We start from the raw sequence: 23,341 nt of genomic DNA, 5'->3' as shown, positions 1-23,341 counted from the left end.
CTCACAATGCAGAGCCTGCTTGGGATTCTGTCTCTCTCCCTCTCTCTCTGCCCCTCCCCTATTCTCATGCTCTCTATCTGTCTCAAAATAAATAAATAAACTTAAAAAAATAAAGTGCTAAATAAACATCTTTAAAAGTGGGGAAAAAACCTTTCCAATCTAGAATTCCATAAATAGCAAAGATATTCTTCCAGAATGAGGATAGAAGAAACATTTTCAGATAAAAGAAAACAAAGGGAATTAATTGCCAGCAAATATGTACTCCAAAAATACAGCCAAGAGAACCCCTTCATGCTGTGAAAAAATGGCACCAGATGAAAAAACAGACCCCCAGAAAGGAATGGAAAGAAAGCATCAGAAATGGCAAAAGTCTAGATGAATACAAAAAGCTATTTTTTTTGGGGGGGGGGGGTGTTGTTTTTTGTTTTTTGCTTTTTCCTCTTAATTTCCTTTTAATACATAAAACTATTTAAAGCAAAAATTATGACATTGTCTTCTAGGGCATTTAAAATGTAACTACATAAAATAACGTTAGCATAAGAGGTGGTTAAGTGGACCCACTATCTACATTTTACAAGAAGTGGTGACTCAAAGTAGAATGTGAAAAGTGTATGCAATGCAATCCCTGCAGCAACCACTAGGACTATAATTCCAGAAAGTGCAGCTAAAAAGCCTATAGAAAATGTAAACTTGTATTCTTTAAAATATTCAAATCATCCCCAAAAAAGGCAGGAAGGAAAGAACAGAGAAATAACAGACAAAGAAAATAGAAAACAAATAATAAAATGGTGTCTCTAAGTGTAACCACATCAGTAATTACACTAAATATCAATGGAATAATCTCTCTAACCAAAAGAGACACTGCCAAAGTAGATAAAAATACAAGACACAACTATATACTGTCTACGAGAGACACACTTTAAGGACAAAGACAAAGATAAGTGAATTTGGTAGGGCTGCAGGACACAACATAAAAGCCAACTGTATTTGGGGTACATGGAGGGCTCAGTCAGTTAAGCATCCAACTTCAGCTCAGGTCATGATCTCACAGTTTGTGGGTTCGAACCCCACGTCAGGCTCTGTGCCTACAGCTCAGAGCTGGAGGTCTCCCCCTCTCTCTGCTCCTCCCTCATTCATGTTCTGTCTCTGTCTCTCAAGAATAAGTAAAAGTTAAAAAAAAAATTTTTAAGCCAACTGTATTGGTACACACAGCAATGAAAAATTAGAAAAATTTTAAAAAAAGATCAACAACCCCATTTATAATATTATTTAAAACTAAAATATGAAAGAATACAGTTAATAAAAAACATGCAAGGCCTATACCCTAAAAACTACTTTAATTCTGAAGACAATTAAAGACGTAAATAAAATGGAGAAACACGCCATGTTCGTGGACTGAAAGAGTCCATGTTGTTAAGATGGCAATTTTCCATACGTTGGTCTATATGTGAATCACATGAATGTTGAATCCCAGCTAATGGTGTGCATGCTGAACTACGTAGAAGAAAGGGAATGGATATGTGCAGTTTACTTCCAAATGCATCCAAAAATAAGATGGATTGATGGATGGAGATGTAAGTGATGAGACAAGTGTGGTGAAATAGTCATGGTAGCATCTACGTGGTGGGCGTCAGGATTCTCCCCATCAATTTCTTTCAACTTTGCCCTACGTCTGAGATTTTTGACAATAAAATGCTGGGGAAACTACAATCACGAAATATTTCCCACATCTAAAAGAGCACGGGGAATGGTAAAATGAACAAACGAACACTCAGAACTCCGACCAACATGCTTGACAAATTACGACACACAGACACAGCTGAAGTTCCCTGGGTACGTTCACACCAGCTCCCTTGCTGCTGGTGTTCACGATGCCCACGCGTGTTTTGTGCCGCTGACTACATACGAACGCATTTACACACAGCCAACAGAACTGTACTGCATGTTCCGAACTGTATCCTGCTGTAGGTATGAGTTGATAATTTGCTCTCCTCTTCCCCTTCAACTTAGAATTTAGAGACTTATCCAACAACTGGGACAAGAAATCATTGTATATATATTTAGCTTAGTTATTTATCCATTCTGTCTGATGGATGCTTCAGCAAAACCGTATCAAGATGTGGCCTCTCTGAGCACAGAATGGTAGCAAAGCACTCAGATTCTGGGAATGGAAAGGCCTGGGTTCAGATCCTGACTTCGTGGCTTCAGGGCCTTGAGGACGTCACATATCTTTCCGAGGCTCCGCAGGACGGGATGAGGGAGACCAGCTGTCCTGCCCCTTCTCTCTTTGCACTGCCCAATCTCTGGCCAAGGCCCACCACTGGTCAAACCAAACCAGAGGAGAGACACATGCACCTTCACACACACACACACGCCCCTACGTGCATGTGCACACACACATGCAGAAACAATCATCCAGCGATATACTGGATGTAATGGGGCCATGCCTTGCAAACATTACGATCAGGGAGCTGGTGCCCGGGACAAGGCAACCCTAAGGAGGGAGAGGAAAGAGGGTCATGAGTCTGAGTGACAAGGTCAGGCACAGTCACATCCCAGCCACTTGTAGACAAAAACCTGGCGCAAGGAACACCCATGGCAACCGCTGCTGCCCCACTATGCCCACGGGCAAGAGAATATCCTGAAGATAATCATGCCAACCTCCCAGCACAACTTCCAGGATCAGTGATAAGTATCGGGAGCGCCTGGGTGGCTCAGTCAGTTGAGTGTCAGACTTCAGCTCAGGTCATTATCTGCCGGTTCATGGGTTTGGAGCCCGCGTCGGGCTCTGTGCTGACAGCTCAGAGTCTGGAGCCTGCTTCAATTCTGTCTCCCTCTTCCTCTCTGTCCCCTTCTCTGCTCTCTCTCTCTCTCTCTCTCTCTCTTCCTCTCTCTCTCTCTCTCTCTCTCTCTCTCTCTCTCTCTCAAAAACAAAATAAACATTAAAAAAGTTCAAGGGGCGCCAGGGTGGCTCAGTCGGTTCAGCATCTGATTTCAGCTCAGGTCATGATCTCATGGTTCGTGGGTTCGAGCCCCACGTCGGGCTCTGTGCTGACGGCTCAGAGCCTGGAGCCTGCTTCAAGTTCTGTGTCTTTCTCCCTCCCTCTCTCTGCCCCCACCCCTCACCTCACTCTCTCTCAAAAATAAAAATAAACATTTAAAAAAACCCAAAACATCAAAGCATGGCTTGGCCCAGCTCATCATTCACTACATTTTCAGGCACCACTATAATCTGGGTATACTCCAATTTTCCAAAATTGCGACCTGGTCTAAAGCTCTCTGCGCAAATCGAAATCCCCTTTTGTAGTTAGAATCCTCAAGCCTCTGACATTGACACTCGTTCCTGCCAGCCTCCGTCAGAACTCCCAGACTCCAGCGCACTTGGGAGGGAAAACAAGGCAGAGGTGGGGCCACGAGCCATGTACTAAGTAATGGAAACAGGCTGACTAAACTCAGCGGGGCTAGTCAAACATGCTGAGCAAGTCACGGTTTGTTTGGGAAATGATCACCTGCCTCCTTCCTAAGCTCTGCCGAAATCTCAGCCCTAAGCTCTAGACTTGATCTGGGCTTCAAGACCGCAGGTGTCAGAGCTCCTGTGTCTGGGACATCGGAGTTTTCCTTGGGGAGGAAATTAATAAAGCCCGGATTTGTGGCGCACCTGAGTCACGTTCACCAAACAGGTTGCTGGGTTTTTTTTAAGCGTGAAAGGAAGCGCTGAGATTATTAACATCCGAAACGGGGGACCATGAGACAGGTATGGGCTCTGAAGCGGGCAGACCTGGCTGGAGTCCTGGCTCTGTCCCCTTCTGGCCCTGCGACCCTCGGGCAAGTGACCAAGTGCTTCGGAGCCCGTTCCTTATCTCTAAGTAGTGGACACAGGTAAGTTCCAGAGCTGTCCTGAGGATGATAGGAGATAACACACATAGAGTCTAATGGGGAGCCTGGAACGTGACAGGCGCTCATTCGGTAGCTGTGGTGAGTATCGGGTCCCCCGCAGTGGGTACCGGAGGAAGCATCCAGAATCCACTCAGATGCTGCCAACAGTGGCACCAAACATCACAGGCAAAATCACGGCCAAGTGCCTTCCTGCGTGATCTTGTTTCCTCTTCGCAGCCTTCCTGAAAGACAGGTGCTATGACTAGTTTTATTACGCAAGACAGGGAAGGCTCAGAGAGGTGCAGTAACTTGCACAAGGTCACAGAGTCAGTAAGGAGGAGCTCAGATCTGACCACAAGCCTCACTAACTCTAACCACTCGGAAAACGTGCCTCCCAAGAGTGTCCTGGGAACACCACACTCTTTGGTCACATTGCCCCATCCATGTACATCCTCCTGTTTTCCTTTCATTAGTCAAAAGCTACCCATCCTCCGTAGGCTCCTCCTCTGGGAAGCCTGCCTTGGTTAACTCCTGCGGACTGCACTGATCTCCCTTCTCTGGCTTCACTCCCTGTCCGCACAGCTTCCTCAGGGGCTTATTGCATTTCTAGGTGATGCTTCGAGTCAAGAACGTTCAGTCCCCTCAAAGCCTTCTAGAGCCCCTGAGGGCACAGACAATCTTCTTTCTTAGTTCCAGAACCCAGCAGACAAAGTCTTAACGAGTTGCTTATCGGCTCACTTCTTTATGTACATTCAAATAAGACGTGATCAGGAAGAACCAAGACTGTTCTATAATATTCATTTCGAATTGATTTCTTTAAAAATTACCACATTAGGGGCTCCTGGCTGGCTCAGTCAGTAGAACATGTGACTCTTGATCCTGGGATCATGAGTTCAAGCCCCACGTTGGGTGTAGAGCTTACTGATAAAACAGATGAATAAGTAAATAAATTTTTACCAAAATTACCACATCCTAGGCAAGAATCACTGATAGATGCCGAAATTCATGAGCCAAAGTATAATGTGAAGAAGGATATTTGCATAGTCTCCAAGTATCTTCCCAGATGTTTTTATTCCTAATTACAAAGAGTGGGAAAACAAATTTGCTGTGGAGAGCTAAGTAACCAAGGTCAACATCACCAGTGATAAGACACAGACAACATCACCTACCTCTTGTATGACGCACTGAGGACACAGCCCCTCGTTGGCTTTCCGCCCAATATGCACATCCTTGACCTAATCAGGAGAAAGCCTCAGATAAACGCAAGCTGAGAAATATTCTCAAAAATAACTGGCCGGCATGCCTCAAAACTGTGAAGGTCATGAAAGAGAAAAAAAAGACTAGGGAACAGAATTCGGCAGACTAAGGTGCATCAAGGACATCTTGATGCAATGTGGGACCCTGAACTAGACCCTGGGGCAGAAAAAGGGCATTATGGGAACAACTGAAAGTTGTCTGGTTTTTTTTTTTTACGATTTTTTAAGCTTATTTTTTTAATCTATTTATTTTTGAGAGAGAGAGACACAGAGCACAAGTAGGGGAGGAACAGAGAGAGAGGGAGACACAGAATCCAAAGCAGCTCCAGGCTCCGAGCCGTCAGCACAGAGCCCGACGTGGGGCTCGAACCCACGAACTGTGAGTTCATGACCTGAGCCGAAGTCGGATGCTCAACCAACTGAGCCACCCAGGCGCCCCTATTTACTTTTGTTTTTTTGAGAGAGGAAAGCATGAGTGGGGGAGCAGCAGAGAAGAAGGAGAGAGAATCTCAAGCAAGCTCTGCACAGATCCTGACATAGGGCTCAAACTCATAAAACTGGGAGATCAGCACCTGAGCTGAAACCAAGAGTCCGACGCTTAACCGACTGAGCCACCCAGGCGCCCTGGAAGTTTTTAATAATGCCTGTAGGTTGGTTAATAATTTACACCCACGTTAATTTCCCACTTTTTGTTTGTTTGTTTCTTCCAAGATTTCATCGCCTATAGCTTTGATACACTGTGTTTATGTGCAATGTCAGCCTTAGGAGACACTGGAGCTTTTGAAACTTTTCCCTAAGTCTAAAGTTATTCCAAAACAAAATGTTTTAAAAATAAATGAAATAAAATGTAAATATGCTGTGTTCTGCTTGTTTCCATCACGGCACTTAGCATGGGTTCCAGTCATGTATAATTTTGCTCACTTGCTTCTTTACTGTCCTCCTCCATTGAGAATGTGAACTTGAACTTGGGAGTGTGAACTCAATTCCCTACAGCACATGCTCAACCCCCTTGTAAATAGAGACCAGGTTGGGGGCTCCTGGGTGGCTCAGTCGGTTGAGCATCCGACTTCGGCTCAGCTCATGATCTCACAGTCTGTGAGTTCGAGCCCCACGTCAGGCTCTGTGCTGACAGCTCGGAGCCCGGAGCCTGCTTCCGATTCTGTGTTTCCCTCTCTGTCTGTTCCTCCCCTGCTGGCACTCTCTCTCTCAAAAATAAATGTTAAAAAAATATATATTCAAATAGAGGCCAGGCTGCAAGTTCACAGTTTTCTGCGGGTTGAGGATACGTACTGAGAACTTAGTAGTGTTTTGTTGTTGTTCCTGAAATTTATTTTTATAACACCCTTTCACAGGAACAAGTTATATTGGGTTCTATTTACGGTGCCAAATGTTAGCTTTCCTTTTTAAATATATATATATGTTTTTTAAGTATTTTTAATTCAAAGAAAAAAATAAATAAAAAGTACAAGAAGGCACATGGATATGACCTGACTTATGAAGGAGGAACACAGTGGTACGTAACGCGACAAAAAGATGCCAAACGTGACGTGTGAATTACTGAAGTTCAGTGATCACCATCAGTGATTACTGACAGACCATGTCTGATTAGAAATGGTGAATCGTTTCTCACGTTATAGCCAAGAGGACTCTCTTGCCGGACTTGGAGCCTCAAAGCGTAAGCCTTCAATAGCGAGGAAGCTGTTATTCATTTACATCACGAATTCATACAGTCCTGACAATTCATACCCTATGTCCAAGAACAATGCTTTGCAATACCTCCAAATTCATTTATTCATCCAACAAATGTTTGCTGAGCACTTAGTATGTACCAGACACTGTTCTAGATCCTTAGGACACATCAAAGGAGATCAAAGTCCCTGCCTCATAGACCTCACATTCTAGCCAGAAGAGGTGAACCATTAATAGTGATATGTTAGGTCACCGACACGTCAAGTGATATGTCAGAAATCAGAGCAGGGCAGGGGGTAGTGGGACAGGGGTCGAGTGTTAAATTGGGAGGGGGCTGGGTCCTTGAAAACACTGGTGGCTGTTGCTGACAGAGTGAGGGCGAGAGTCATAGCAGATGAGCTCAAGAAGATGATGAGGCCAGATCATACAGGGCCTGTAGGCCGGTGGAAGGACTCTGGCTTTTGCACAAGAAGAGAGTTGAGGGGACAAGGGAGGAGGCAGGCAGGCTATTGTAGAGGTCCAGCCAAGAGAGGACCCTGGCTAGCACCTGGGTCACAGCGATGGAGGAAGTTTGATTCCGGATATGTGCAAGGAAGCACCCCACGGTCTGCTGTCACTCATACGTAGAGCGTCAGAGAATGAGAAAAGCCAATCACAGTATTTAGGGGTTTGGCCTCAGCAACCAGACGATGATGGAAGAACCTGTCTGAGCACAAAGATGACACTTCATAGTCACTCAAGGCATATGCTGTCCCCATGTGTAGAAGGGAAAACTATGGCACAGAGAGATTAAGCAACCTGCCCAAGGTCACACAGCTGGAACGTGGCAGAGGCAGGATTCAAACACGGGCAGCCTGGCTCCAGAGCCCATGATCTTAACCACTGCTTAATGGGACGGGAGGTCGGCCCAAGGGGCTCTCTGTGGGAGCTGAGAAAGGGCTGTTTTAATAAATCAGGCATAAATTCTCCGGGGTCTCTCGGGGACATTATATTTGGAGCGGGGAAGATTTCGGGGCATCTCAACCTTTCTTGGAAGTGTAACAAAGACCTACCTGAGCCCGGGCTAGCACTGCCTCCCCGGCAGCCCCCGGCCCCTCCCAACCACTTTACTACCCCTTTGCTGAAAGGCTTTGCAAGGCATGGCCAGATTCAGATACTAATGTTTAACAGAAGCTATTTCGGTATTAGAGATTAATCGACTCAAGCGTTGTTCAAACTGGCCCCGACACAACGTGCGGTCGGAAGCACAGCAACGTGACGAGTGAAGACGCGCACATCTGCCCCCGCCCCCTTCCATGCGTCTCCGGCTCCGCACTTAGATCTCGGCAAATCTTTCGCACGCTCCTGCTCTGATCCAAGGCCTCATCGGAGCCAGGGTGAAATATGTCACATTTCATTCATAAAAGACACGATTAGAACAGACAATCGGTTATGCTGGGAAATAACACGTTTCCCCAGGCCTAAAAACAGTGTTTTATTCTGAGAGATTGAATATACAAATGGCCCAAATACAGTAACAAAACTCCGACCCGCCACCTTGCAGCGACCAGGACCAAAGGCGGGACCACACAGCCTCTGCAGTCAGTCGCCAGCCCAGAAAGGTCTGAACTTGGGGTGTGGCTGCTGGCTTCCCTTGTTACTGCCTCTGCTTCTAGCTCTGGGCCAAGCAGAAAAAGCCACCATAGAGGATCCTCACTTCTCGTTAACCAACCTCCAGCCTCCCCACACCGGCAGCCTCCGACCCGAGCAGACCCAAACCTTGCCTGGCTTCCACCAGGAGCCCCCCGACTCCCGCCCACCCTGGAGTCTCCTCCAGACACAGGTGATGGTGACTGGCTCCCTTGGCATAGGAAGCTCTGACTCGTTTGTTCTCAGTTGGATGAGGCACAATTTCAGCGCCTTGTTTCTCCGGCCACGAAACAGAGCATAATAAAGAACAGTCCTGGGGCGCCTGGGGGACTCAGTCGGTCGAGTGACCGACTTTGGCTCAGGTCGTGATCTCACGGTCCGTGAGTTTGAGCCCCGCGTCGGGCTCTGGGCTGACGGCTCGGAGCCTGGAGCCTGCTTCGGATTCTGTGTCTCCCTCTCTCTCTGCCTCTCCCCTGCTCACACTCTGTCTCTCTCTGTCTCAGAAATAAATAAACATTTTTTAAAAATTTGTTTTAAAAAAGAACAGTCCTCTGTAGGGACAGAGGATGGCAAGAGACTCGATGCTGACCCAGAACGGTTCAACGGATGGAGATTGGTCCCCATCGGGACATGGAGGACGGCCCAGAAGAGTGTTTCAAATGGGGGTTCCTGGGGGCGCCTGGGTGGCGCAGTCGGTTAAGCGTCCGACTTCAGCCAGGTCACGATCTCGCGGTCCGTGAGTTCGAGCTCCGCGTCAGGCTCTGGGCTGATGGCTCGGAGCCTGGAGCCTGTTTCCGATTCTGTGTCTCCCTCTCTCTCTGCCCCTCCCCCGTTCATGCTCTGTCTCTCTCTGTCCCAAAAATAAATAAAAAACGTTGAAAAAAAAATTTTTTTTAAAAAATGGGGTTCCTGGCTCACAAATGCAGACCCGTGCCTGAAACCCAGTGCTCGCCCAACTCATGACTTCAGCAGGTAACCCCGAAACTCTCCAAGTCTCTTTCCACACCCACAGTTCGCGCTCCACCTCCCAAGGCAAAGTCCCTGTGAGAACCCACTTCAGCGCTCCAATCGACTTCGGCGGGAGGGAAGCAGACTCAAGGGTTTCTGCTCACCGCCACGATGACGCTTCGGGGCCCCCTGCACTCTCCACGTGGGGTCCTCTTCCAGCCGCATCGGTCTCCGCCTCCCTAAGTTAACCCTCAGCTCTGGGATGGCTGGTGGGCTGCACAGCCCGGGTGCGCCCGCTGCCCGTCCTGTCTGCCAGGCGGGAAGGGGGTGCTGTGAGGGAATGAAGGGCCCCCAGGGCCTTCCAGAGCCGACCACTGCACACCCAACACTCTCTAGCTGTGCGACCTCGGGCAAGCTCCTTAACCTCTCTGTGCCTCAGGAAAACTAGCGATAATGGTAGTACTCGTCTCCTTGAGTCGTTTGTTGGCAGAATTCCGTGAGTCCGTGCATGTCAACAACTTCGAGTGTGGCCCAGACCGTTCTCCGTCCCCCATCATTTATGTCATTTCCCTGGCCTGAAATGCCTTCCCAACCAGGCTCCCCTGGCCACCAGACCATCAGCTCTCCCTTTCCTCAAACTCCTCACCCAACAATGTTCTCTCTACACCAAGGAGGGCAAATAAGTTAAATGTCAACCACTCCACCTTCGCAGGGACTGGTAGGGGCTGCAGGGACTCCTGGGCTCAACGCTGCAGTCCATTAACACTGTCTGCCACGGCAGAGGGAGTGCTGAAGAGCTGCAGTCGATTAGTGATGTCTGCCCGGACAGGAGGTGTGCGCTCTATGGTATGAGTGCAGAAGCCAGACCCCTGCCCTCCTGGGTCTATCGCAAGCATCTGAAGCTAAAGGAATCTCTGTAGAGCCAGAGCCGGGCTTTAGACCACGCCAGCCCCACACTGGAGTGACTGGCACAGGACTGGGTCCAAGCTAAGTTCTGACTCGTTGTCACCAAGACTAACACAAGCGGCTCCAAATAGGAACCTTGCTTCCTGCAGGAGGTTAAAACCCCTCTTGGGATCCGCCAGAGCCTCGGGATCCTTTCGGCTCGAACGAACACACTCCCCAACAGGTGTGGTCTGGCACATCGGCCTCCGTCAGAATCAGAAGGACCTCGGTGCGGCATTAACGATTCATTCCCACGTCTCGCCTGCAACCAAACAAAGCAAGCCTTGCTGGGCAGCCCCCTGGCCTCCAAGCACTAGGGGATAACCACAGGCTAGCCTCCGGTGTTGAGACCAGGCACTGGGCCAAGAGCCTCACTAACCTGATCAACCCCACGGCAACCCCGAGAGACGCGGCCCGTCAGTATCCCGACCTTACGGATGAGGAAACAGAAGCCCAGAGAAGCTAGAAGGCTTGCCCCAGGACGGAGCCACAGATCCGACCGGTATCCCACGAAGCTTCGTGAGCAAAACAAGCTGAAGACAGGTTTGCCCCCCGGCACAGAGAAGCTCCCCACTTTTTGCAACCCTAAAACCGCGTCTTCATCGTACAGACAGAGACTGCTGGTTTGCTTGACCACAGGATTCTTTACTGACGAAAGCCTGAGAGGTCGGGGACACGATCTCAGAAAGCTCGGTCGCGTAGTCAGAAGGTGGAATTCATCTGCAAAGTTTCCCCTTACGGGCAGCAAAGACAGGGTTCTGTCCGCCAAGTCAAGGCCGGCAGTGACAGGTTCACAGTATCATGTGACAGCTTAGCTCCCAGCCTGAAATGCTGCTCTCAGAGCACCTGTTTTTATTCCTGGCTTCACAGCAGAATAACCCAGGGAGCTTATGGAAAATGCAGGTGCCCAGGGCCCACCCCCAAATATCCTGCTTTACTCTGTCATATTGCGTGGGTCCCCATCCCGTGTCCGTCAGTCTCCTCGCTATCCTGGGCACTCAGCGGACGACCAACACCCCGTTACTAACGGACAGTTCACTGACCGCAAGCTGACTTCTCCCCCGCCCGACCCGGCCCGGCCACGCCACTTACCTGAGAGTGAAGTGGTCTGCCACAGAGCCACTGGTCAGGGAGACCAAAAAGGTGGCCGTGTCCCCTTCCCGGACGAGGTTCAGGGGCACCGAGACGACGACGTTCTCGTCCAGGCTCACCAGGGACCACTTGAGGTCGTCCTGAGTCGGGTAGACCACCACACTCCCGATCCTCTCCCGGGCCGGGGACGCCTGCTGGGGGCCGTCCTGGCCGGAGTGGATGTTGTTCTCCCACCTGCCGTCCTCCTCCAGCAGGCACTGGCCGGCCTGGTCGGCCGGGTAGAGCGAGAAGAAGAGGTCCATGGCGGTGCCGCCCAGCAGGGCAGGGATCTCCTCCTCGGGCTCCAGGTCCAGCCCGGAGCTGAACCACTCGGGAAGCAGCTCCAGCTCGGCCACACACAGCCCCGGGTCCCCTCGCAGCCGGCAGCTGGCCGCCACCTCTCTGGCCTCGGGGAAGGCGAACATCTTGACGCACGGGAGGTCTTCCTCGGGGTCGCCGTCATCCCAGTGCGTCCCAGTCACGTAGAACAGCGTCTGCACCTTGGGCCTGTTGGAGTAGACAGAGCTGTCGAGGATGTGAGATTTCAGCTTCCAGTTGAAGGGAAACTTCTCCGTGTTTCCGAAGGACGTGGGGGTCAACAACAGGTCCCGGGGGATGGGCTTCTCCGCCGAAAACGGGCCATAGCTGGCGTTGACGGTCGGGGGGCTCCGGGCCCGGTAGACGAACAGTGACTCCACCCGGGCCTGCAGACTGGAGTTCCTCGTGACGTCCTGGTTGGCCTCTTTAAGGAAGAAGGCTTCCTCCGCATCAGCGATGCGCAGGCTCGTGGGCAGGTAGGCAGGGAGCGAGGAGAACCTCTGCAGGCTGTCCACGATCCCTCGGCTCTCGGTCTCTGTGCGGGAGAGGAAAGCAGAGGAAGAATGAAGGCCGGGCCCCAGCGTGAGGGGCACAGTCTGCCCCCGCCGCCCCCCGGCCACGCCGCCCCCCGGCCACGCCGCCCCCTGGCCACGCGGGGCCCCAGCACAGGGCTCTTCGGGGACTCCCCCACAGCAGCTGATGTTGAGTGGGAAGGAGCCCATTTGCCACCGATCCGACAGCCTGCGGGCTCACAGGACCTCTCTGTGGGGTCACCCCACAGACAGGAGGCTGCACACCCGTGATGCCCACCCGAGCCCACGTGCCATCGTGTGGCACCTCCGCCTGCTGTGTCCTTCGGATACTTACGCCTCCGCCCGTCCCTCCCAGACGCGCCGGACATTCCGACATCTCCATGATTCTTTTTTTAAGGGGAGTCTTTAGTGTTTATTTATTTATTTTTGAGACGGGGGGAGGGAGAGAGAGAGAATTCCGAGCAGGCTCCACACGCTGTCAGCGCAGAGCCCGACGCGGGGCTCGAACTCACGAACTGTGAGACCACGACCTGAGCCAAAACAGTCAGATGCTTAACCGACTGAGCCCCCACCCAGGCGCCCCGACGTCTCCGTGACTCTTACTGAAACGAGGGCGAAGCTATGGCTTAGCACTCCCGCTTCTAGAAAGCTCTCCTCGCGAAATACCAGGGAGAATGCACAGACGCTGATTTATCTACAAGGATGTTGGCTGCAGTTTCACTTTGCGGACAAACTGAGGAGCGTGTGTGCTGGGGCCAGGGGCCTGGATGTGAATCCTGAAGCTGCCACGTCCTGACTGGACTGATGGACCCGAGCAAGTGACTTTAGCCTCTCTGTGCCTCAAATGTCCTCATATAAAGTAGGAGGTAAACAGAAGTCCTACCCTACTGGGTTATTGTGGGAATTAATGAGTCGGTAAACATGAAGTGCTCAGGACCGTGCTGACCCCCATAAACACCAGCCAGTCTTTGCCTGTTGCTATTACTATTACCACTACCTGTTCAATGAAGCCATTCTAAGGATTTATTCACAGAGAATGACATAAACTGCACATTTTTAATTTTTTTTAATTTTTGCCACACAGAGACAGAGTGTGAGCAGGGGAGGGGCAGAGAGAGAGGGAGACACAGTATCTGAAACAGGCTCCAGGCTCCGAGCCGTCAGCACAGAGCCCGACGTGGGGCTCGAACCCACAAACCGTGAGATCGTGACCCGAGCCGAGGTCGGACGCTCAACCGACTGAGCCACCCAGGCGCCCCTAAAGTGCACATTTTTACAGTGGATAACAGGCAGCTCTAAGAAAAATGAGCTAGAGCTACATAAACATACTTGGGGAAATGTCCACCATGTACCAATAAGTATAAAAAATTACAAATGTATCATATATGATCCTACTTGGGTATTATTTCAAGATTCCCTATGTATACATACACATGTATATAGTATATTTATGTTTGTGTGTCCATAGAACCAAAGAGAAAAGGTTTCACCTTTTAACATCTACTTTCTTTAAATTGGTGACAACTGTGTATTATTTTGTTAATTAAAATATATACATATACATAAGCCTGTGTATGTGTGTATGTATCCCTATAGGCATGTGTGTATGTTACTTTCAAATGGGAAAACACGGACCCAACAAGCTTTTTTCAGACTAAGGAGAGTCCACCAGTAGGGGCACCTGGGTGGCTCAGTTGGTTAAGCGTCCAACTTCAGCTCAGGCCATGATCTCACGGATCGTGAGTTTGAGCCCCATGCCGGGCTCTGTGCTGACAGCTCAGAGCCTGGATCCTGCTTTGGAGTCTCTCTCTCTCTCTCTCTCTCTCTCTCTCTCTCTCTCTCTCTCTCTTTTTCTCTGCCCCTCTCCCACTCATGCTCACTCTCTCTCTCTCTCTCAAAAATAAATAAAAACATTAGACATTTTTTTAATAATAAATAAATAAGGAGAGCCCACCAGGAACCAGGATTGGCAAATCAAGCCAAGAACAAACAGGGCTTCTCGCCTGCCCTGAAATAAATCTCCAGCCCTAAAGCCAGGGCAAGAAATGCAACCTGGTGGGCGGGTTTAGCGTAGCCTCCCTGGTTGACAAAAGGCAAACAAATACCACTCCATACACTCTGACTCCTGGTAACATTGTTTTCTGCAACCATTACGAATTCTGCAAAATACACTTTTCTTTTTATTTTTTTTACAGTTTATTTATTTTTGAGACGGAGAGCATGCGAGCATGTGTGTAAGCAGGGGAGGGGCAGAGGGAGACAGAGAGAGAGAGGATCCCAAGCAGCCTCCACGCTGTCGGCGCAGAGCGGACACAGGGCTCGATCTCACGGACCGTGAGATCATGACCTGAGCCGAAATCAAGAGTCGGACACTTAACTGACTGAGCCACCCAGGTGCCCCTGCAAAATAGACTCTTCCATTGATTTCATTGGGGGTGCCTGTTCAGGGCTGCCCTTGGTGAGCCTTCCTGGCCCAGAGGATATGACAAAATTATAATGAGGAGATTAGGGGAAAGATACAACCACGTAGGGGCTGATGCATCATTTCCCCAAGAAGGTGCTCAGAAAGCCAGTTCTCCACAAAATACTGTGCGATCTCACTTGCTTGTGAACCTAAAATAGAGTTACGGAAGCAGAGCTCCAGGGGCGTGAGGTGGGGGGTGGGGGTCAAATTTTCAACCGTCCAAGATGAATAATGTCTGGAGATCTAACATAGAGCGTGTGGCACAGTTAACAATCCTGTATCGTACGTTGTAATTTGCTAAGAGCACAGATTTTAAATCAAATCGAAACACGCACACAGTAGCTCGGTAGAGGCAATGTATGTGTTAATTAGCTTGTTTGTGGTGATTATATAGACATGAGTACTTATATCAAAACGTCAAATTGTACACCTTAAATACATACACTTTTTATATGTCAATGCTATCTCAGGAAAGGAAGGAAGGAAGGAAAGGAGGGAGGGAGGGAGGAAGGGAGGAAGGGAGGGAGGGAGGGAGGGAGGGAGGGAGGGAGGGAGGGAGGAAGGAGGGAAGGAGGGAGGGAAGGAAGGAAGGAAGGAAGGAAGGAAGGAAGGAAGGAAGGAAGGAAGGGAGGAAGGGAGGGAAGGAGGGAGGGAGGGAGGAAGGGAGGAAGGGAGGAAAGGAGGAAGGGAGGGAGGGAGGAAGGGAGGAAGGGAGGGAGGGAGGAAGGGAGGAAGGGAGGGAGGAAGGAAGGAAGGAAGATCTTTTCAAGAGCCATCAATATGGCCAGTGCCATGTCAGATTAATTACTGGAGAAGCAGTTATTACCCATTTACTCCTCTGATTATCTATCAAACTATACTTACTAGTCATTTGTCATAGTTCCAGCACTGTGGCGTGTAGGGCCATCACAGGGACAAGACAGATGTGATTTCTGCCCCAAGGAGCTGGCAAAGTCTGGAAGCAGGCACAGCCAATGTATATGAGAGAATTAGGAAACTGAGTGTTAACACCCTTAGAAATACCCATCCCAGGGGCGCCTGGGTGGCTCAGTCAGTTGAGCATCTGACTTCAGCTCAGGTCGTGATCTCACCGTCCGTGAGTTCGAGCCCTGCGTCGGGCTTATTGCCGTCAGCACAGAGCCTGCTTCAGATCTTCTGTCTCCCTCTCTCTCTGCCACTGTCCCACTCACTCTCTCTCTCAGAAAGAAAGAAAGAAAGAAAGAGAGAGAGAGAAAGAAAGAAAGAAAGAAAGAAAGAAAGAAAGAAAGAAAGAAAGAAAGAAAGAAAGACCCATCCCAGTAATTCCCCACCCAGCAACCGTGCTGGGGAGATAATCCAGAGATCAGAAAGGAGATCAACGTGGCAAGTAGGTTTGTCACAAGCAAGACTTGTCATGGCAACATACTACAAAGCAACGTAAAAACCCATCATGAGGGACACAACTAAGCAAATGTTGAAAGCCATACTGTGTGTGTGACATTAAGCACCACGATTTCAACGAACGTGGAGCGTCGCGAGAAAATGCTTACGCTGTGTTGAGTGAAAAAGCAGACATCCAAACTCTACTTAAATTATCCCAAACCTGCTTAAAATGTAATATGTATTATAATACATAATATGTATCACATAGAACATACACGCATACACACATAAACACGCACACCATATGTTGACTTTCAGGCTACAGACCTCCGCGTCCTCCCAAACGTGTCCTGTGGGACTGGGTAGGATTTGGATGGAACACAGAAGGGGGAGGCGGGAACTGACTTTCAAGAATTAGCCTCATCGTAAGGAAAGTTTTAGCTGTTGCCACCACCAAGGGGCAATTTGTATTTCGACAACGTCAAGCCGTGCAGAAGCGCCATTTCATATGAAATTTAAATTAGTGTCTTGTTGGTTTATTTCCCGTCTCCAAACCAGGAATTTAAATTCTAGGTGAACCTGACCATGAAATAATGGGCAAAAAGGGAACATCTGCCTTGCGCAGCATGACGGTCCCCTTCAGCGGAGCCAAGTGGGCACCCGGCCGACCAGATTCAGGAAGCAAGAGGTAAGTCCAAATTTTACCTTCTTATAAAATGTAGGGGAAGCCCAAGGCAAGGTTTAAATTCTGCCTTATTTACACGCATGGAACGGGAAGTTAAAAATATATGTAGGTTTTAATAGGCTCTGTTTTCATTGTGGATTGTTGTGTTTTTTAATCATTTGTGCCAATTAATTTATACCTCTCAAGAACTGATTCGCAGGAGATGTAAAGCCGTGCCTCCTCCCTTGTTTATTGTGGCCAAAGCGTGCATTTCATCTGAAATAACAGTGTGGGGTTTACAATCCTGCCCCAACATAACTCAAGCAAAACGCGGCACGAATTTTGTCTGAAAGCTTATATGGAAAGCCATAAAAATCAGCGGGCAGGGCCTCATTTTGTCCTCAGACCAGATCGCAACAAAATATGATACCCGAATTCAGGAGTGTCCTGTAAAGCCATGGGACAGTGCCCTAAGAAACACATCCATGGCCTGAGAAGCGACCACCCCTCGCTTTAATCCCCAAGTGTCACCATTCTCGGGGCGTCAAGTGTCTACCTGTCACCGCTCTTTTCCCCACTGGCAGGTAGACCAGGTGGCCCAGGTTCTGAATGTGAAATGAGGTCCTATTCAGCCTGCTGATTTCCTCGAGGGCTCTTCACCGCCTGTCGAGTGACGTGGGTCCTGAGAGCATGAACTGAGGGAGTCTTATGAGGCCCAGCCGAACAGGGCTGGTCACCACCGCCCTCATTATGACCCGGGAAGAGACTCCTGCACGGGCTCGCCAAGAGCACGAGGTGGTATGCCAGAAGGACGCTCTGTACCTCTGGCCGGGAACCTCCCAGAACGACGCAATCCACAGCAAACCGGGAACTCCGGCGGGGACCCTGCGACCCGAGTGCATGGAACATCGCATCACCGCTGCGTCTGGCACCCGAGAAACATCCCTGGGCCTGTGCCTTGGTTAGGATCGGTGGGACCTACAGTCCCGAGCCCCAAGGCGATGCAGCGTGAACCTGCTTCCACGACAGACTCGTATTTTCGCTCCCGTCGCCAGCCTACCTGGTAGCTTGTTGTCAGTCTTGCGGCCACTGGTCGCCCACCTGAGGGTCCCGGCCTGTGGCATTCCCAATTCACACCACACAACCCAGGCACGCACGGCCAGGCGTCGAAGGCTCTCTTTCCAGTGTGCCAGGTGGCCACGTCTTTGTAAAGCACCCGCAAGAGACCTGCCTCACTGACCTGTCGGAGTGTGGTCCTAATGGCCGATCGTTCTCAACCCAGGTGGCTCCACCGATGCACGTGGCAGAGGACACATATATGGGACCTGGGCCTGCCCGCCAAATAGATCCAGATGGGCTCGGGCGGGGCCCAATGTTCTCTACGTTCCCTGGGTAATTCGATGGAATAGCAACGAGGAGAGGCACTGCGCTAAAAAGTCAAAGACACTACTGAGCGCACAGTAGGTGCTTTGCAGAAATTACATCATTCGTTGCCTTGAGGGCAAGGCTTGGGGTACATGCCCTCAAGTCCGTTAAGGATTAGATATGACTATTCAGACAGTGGCAAGACAAAAGATAGAGACATCATCGTCGCCACCACTCACCTAACCCTTGTGACGCACCAGGCACTATTCTAAGCATCTCACAGGTAGTGACTCTTAATCTTCACAGTCTTCTGGTTAGGAGGATTTGATTGTCATCCTCACTGGCCGGTGGGGAAACTGAGGCACGGGGGGTTATGGGACCTGCCTGAGATCACACGGCTGGTAGGCAGCAGAGGTGGAACTCTGTCCAGGCAGGCCAGCTCCAGGGAGAGCTCACCGTCCCAGTCACCACGTTCTGCTGCTAGAGAAAAGCTCAGCAAAGAACATCTACACCGCAAGGGTGCCAGCCATGACTCAAAGGAACGGCCAATGGGCCTCTGGGTCGCCCAGCTCTCAAAGCACAGGATGAGGTCACTGGTTGGACACTGTCCATAAGAGAAAGCAAGGAGCAAAGCTTTTCCTGGCTCTGAGAGAAATCCCTCCGCCGGGCGCTCCGGCAGGGCCCCCGAGGGACACGACAGCACCCCCACAGCCCCACGACAACCCACCGTGAGCGCATCAGCACGCTTCCCGCGGTGCCCCTCCCCGCAAGGTGGCTTGCAGCGATGATAGACAATCAAGGGAAAGCAAGGCTGCAGGCGACAACACCAACGGAGTGTGGGCCGACAGAGCTGACAGCTGGTGGAAAGTCCAGCGTGAGAGAAGAGTGAACTCCAGCTTTTGACCAGAGAGAATCCCACCCTTCGCACTCCCCTCCACGAACAGGCTTTCTTACCCAGCCAGCCCAGGTCTTAGAAGGAGGGAGGTGGCAGGACCCTGGAGATTATATCCTCAGGCAAAATCTGGGGGTACAAATATTCTACGGAGGTGAAAAAAGGCCAACGCCCAATCTAATCTTCAAAACGTAGCCGAGAACATCCGTCTTTTCTTTCTTGACGATTACCACTGCCTTCACGCCGAGAAAGCGCTCCCCGTTTCCCAAGATCAAATACACGCTCACAGACTTTCAGCTGGTCGTCTGGGTACGCACGTGTGGGTCCACATTTTTACCTTTAATTCTTTTCTCACGAGGTATATTTGACAACTAAAACTGTATATGTTTCAGGGGCACAATCCAATGATTGGATGCGCATATACAATTGTGAACTAATCATCACAAAAGCTGATTCGCCTCAGAGGGTGTTGGGTATGTGAATTAGCTTGATTTCTTTTCCCCCTTTTTTGGGTAGTGAGACCATTGTAGATCCACCCTCTTTGCAGATTTCGGGAACCACATTTAACTCTTGAATCTCTCATGCTGTCTCACGCGAAGTGAGAATCTGGTGACGGTAATCGGCAGACATTGAATCTGCCAGTGGGAGTTTAAGTGGAATTCGCGGTTTAAGGGAGGGGTATTGAAAAACTTGGGGGTGGAGTCTTTAAAGAAGTAATTAAGTTAAAATGAGGTCACCATGGTGGGCCCTAATCTGGTATGACTGGTGTCCTTATATGGACACGGCCGTGCGTGCACACGCATGCATACACACACGCGGGAAAGACCGTGTGAGGACACAGGAGAAGCTGTCTACAGGGCGAGCAGAGAAGCCTCAACGAAATCAACCCGCTGACACCATCATGTTGGGCAGCTGGCCTCCAGAGTTGCGAGGAAATAAATTTCTGTTGTTTGAGGCGCTCGGTTTGTGGGACTTTGTCACGGCGGCCCTTCCTGGCAGCTGGACTTGCCTGTGTCTTGCCTTCCACGTTAACTTCAGAGTCATTGCGTCAAACTGCCCACCCCAGAGCCCAAGTGGACTCATACCTCAAGGCGAGGCTCTGCGCGTGAGGGTCAGGAACGCCTTTCAACTTTCTGATATATCTTTCTGTGTGTTTCCGACTCTCCTACAACGAACATGTCTCGCTTATTCAAAAGCTAAGAGAAATATTGACATTTTTCCTTTTAGAAAGAAAGATGCGGAATTTGATTTTAAGTGGTAGACTGAACACACTCATGTCCCCGCATCTCCGCACAAACTCCACAGAAATAAAAGCATACAAGTACAAACAGGGATAAGCCTATTATCTAGAGAAATGGAAGAAGGCCATCCGAAGATAAAATATTTCAACAAATCTCTGGAAGACAACAAGTGGAGGAAAGTGCATTGATGGAGGGGCAAGACAGCAGAGGAAATCTTGCCCTAGAACATTCTGTGTGTGCCGCGGAGGGTCTCGGGCTACCGTGCCCACTGGGACCCAGGCTCAATGTTGGCACACGCAGCAAGGACAGGGGGAGACTGAGGCTGAAAACCAGGGGCGTAACTGAATTCTGTAGATGGGACGCCCCCTGCAGATAGACCCCCACCCTGAGTAAAGGCAGAATAGTGATCCCCAGTTGAGACTCAACGCTTCTCTGAGGACACATATGTCCCCTGAGAGGGGACATAGGTGGGACAGCCCTGTGCAACCATGGGGACCAAAGTTACACGCTGAGAAAGTAATGTGGGACGTCAGAAGGAGCTGGCCACGGCATGACATACAAGAATAAAGGAAACAAAGTAAGCCCCTACTTGCTAAGCCCCGGTGGCCAGGAGTTTCTGTTACCTGCAGCCAAATGCAATGGTAACTGGTAAGAAAGACAAGTAGGAGGGTGTGTGCATTAACCTCATCGTCCTCTCTTACACAGACCGCCCTGCTGTCCAAATGTGTTCACTCCAGGCGTAGAGCTTGAATAGTGCATAGAATCATAGAAATAATCACAAGCAGAACTGAACGTGGAAACGGCCGGACGTGGCTGACTTTGGGGAGGGAGATCAAAGACACAGAAGGATAGAAGACTATCGCCTTTCTCTGGAAGTTACGCCATTCCATTCTATTTCCCCCCTATGTACGCAGGACCGTGATGATGAGTAGACTTTGTCTGCACGAACCTGGAATTCACCACGGGAGGGGAGGGAAGCATCGAACAGTGTTGGAAACCAGAGCAGGGGAGTGAGGGGAGAGCAGCTTTAGCCTAGACAATGAGGCGTCGTGTCTGCAGGGAAGATGGCCACCTGTCAAAAAAAAGTCTTTCTATCCATAAAATTGCATATGGGCTGCTCAGCCAGGAGCCTCCCCAGCCTTCTCTGCATCTGCATCCAGCTCTGGCCAGTGAAATAAGAATGTAAGTGCTGCATATTACGCTGAAGCCGAAATGACATTTTTTTCCTTCCAGCCGGGAGAAGAGGAGGGGTCTGGGGCCCCCGGTTGTAGCAGAGCCACAAGCTGGAAGGAGCCTGGGCCCCCCGAGCCTCCACCCAGAGGACAGCCAGCCAACCAGGAACACCCACGTTGGATGTGAACGAGGACTGGCTCAGTGTGCTAAGCCAGTGCTGACGTTTGTTTGTTAGAGCAGCCAGTGACCCCTCGCCCAGACACCACGGTACAGGCTGACAATCTGGAGAGCTGTGATCCTGCTTAAATCACACGTCTCTTCCTTCATGTAAACTGGGCTTTTGTTAGCAAGAAGGAGGAAGACATTCAGAGGAACAAAGCGAGGGGCTGTTAGGCCAACGTGGGAAGTTTCCATGGGGCACCAGATGTAGAAAGAGCATTGTTAAACGGATTATATAGATCTTAGTGACAGTAATTTTGACCTCCTATAGGCACCGTCAGCTGTTAAACAGTAGGAAATGTTGATGACCTTGTTCTAATTTCCACTTATATTTATTCTAAATTGGACACCTCAGGAGATTATTTAAATAAAAAAGGGAAATTCACTAAGTGATGCTGACAGGTCAGCCCCTGTCTGGTTGGGAGGCAGCTGATCCTTACTTACTAGAGGCAGAGGGACTACTGGGCTGGACCCCCAGGCCTGTCATCGGCTCAGCTGATGTACTGAGACAAGTCACTTCATCCCTCTGAGATTCAATTTCCCTCCGTGGCAAATGGGGTGTCACCTCCTGCCACCCTCCCTGCCACCTGGAGGGAAACCCCAGTATGCGACTCATTGCTGTATAACTCCATTTACAGGAGTGTCATATGAGGACCCTCTTTGCTTGGGACTTCTCACCTGCTCAGCCCCGACTTCCCTCTCTCCAGTCATTTCTGATATCAAGTCCCAGAGAACGCATACGGAGTCTAAAAAAAAAGTGGATTTTAATGGCGGTCGGGGCTGGAGAGTCTACAGGCAGGCTAGCATCAGGCTGGCCTGGATCCAGCATCTCGACGATGTCATCAATGTGGGTTTTCACAAATGTCTTCAACGGGTGAGTGGCTCCACAAATGTATATCCACTGGATGGAACGTTACTCAGCAGGAAAGAAAGAAGAGGAACCGACAGATACACGACCTGGGTCAGTTTCACATGCATGATTCCGAGAGTCCAAAGGCAACCTCAGAAAGCCGCCTACTCTACGGTGTCACGTATGTGACATTCTAGAACCATTACGACTGGAAAGATGGAGAATAATAGGTCGCAGACTGCTAGGAATTATGGGATGGGGAGGGTGTGACAACCAAACATTTTTTTAAGTATCAGGATGGGTCTGATGGAACCGTTCTGTATGCTGGTTGTGACAGTGGTCACACAAAGCTATGCATGGGTCAAAAACTCACTGCACGATAGACCAAAAAGGGAAATTTTTACTGAAAGTTAATTTTAAAAGTTTTTTTAAGATGCATTTTTATCCATCCCTCTGCTCTTTTCTGTGGAGCTGGTTTTATTCTCAATCTGCACAGCAGAGCACAATTAGCATCACCAAGCCTCACATTTTCCTTCCTTCACATCCAACAAGACCAGCGAGGCTTTCTTTCCCCCAGTTTTCCGGGAAGAAGGCAGTGGGGCATCGCCTTGGCTCTGATGGGTCACATGCCCATCCCTGAACCAATCACTATGGCCGGAGGAATGGCCTGTTCTGATTGGCTCAGCCAAAGTCATGTGTCTCTTCCGGGGAGCCTGGAAGGAGGTAGATGGAGGGGGTTCCCCCAAAGCATCATAAGGGTACCATTTTGACAAGAACAAGGGTGTT

General features: G+C 49.9%; 1 protein-coding gene across 1 annotated transcript in view; it reads right to left on the bottom strand.

Moving 5' to 3' along the window:
* Nucleotides 1–23,341, bottom strand: part of TMEM132B (transmembrane protein 132B) — a 371,909-nt gene that overhangs the window by 211,221 nt on the left and 137,347 nt on the right. Inside the window, exon 2 of the mRNA XM_058691481.1 lies at nucleotides 11,436–12,327. Coding sequence (XP_058547464.1) covers nucleotides 11,436–12,327 — 892 coding nt within the window. The remainder of the gene's footprint in view (nucleotides 1–11,435; nucleotides 12,328–23,341) is intronic.

The sequence above is a fragment of the Neofelis nebulosa genome, chromosome 11, assembly GCF_028018385.1.
Source record: "Neofelis nebulosa isolate mNeoNeb1 chromosome 11, mNeoNeb1.pri, whole genome shotgun sequence".
Lineage (NCBI taxonomy): Eukaryota > Metazoa > Chordata > Mammalia > Carnivora > Felidae > Neofelis > Neofelis nebulosa.
Note: the sequence above shows the minus strand (reverse complement) of the source record. Positions and strands in the feature narration are given on the sequence as shown.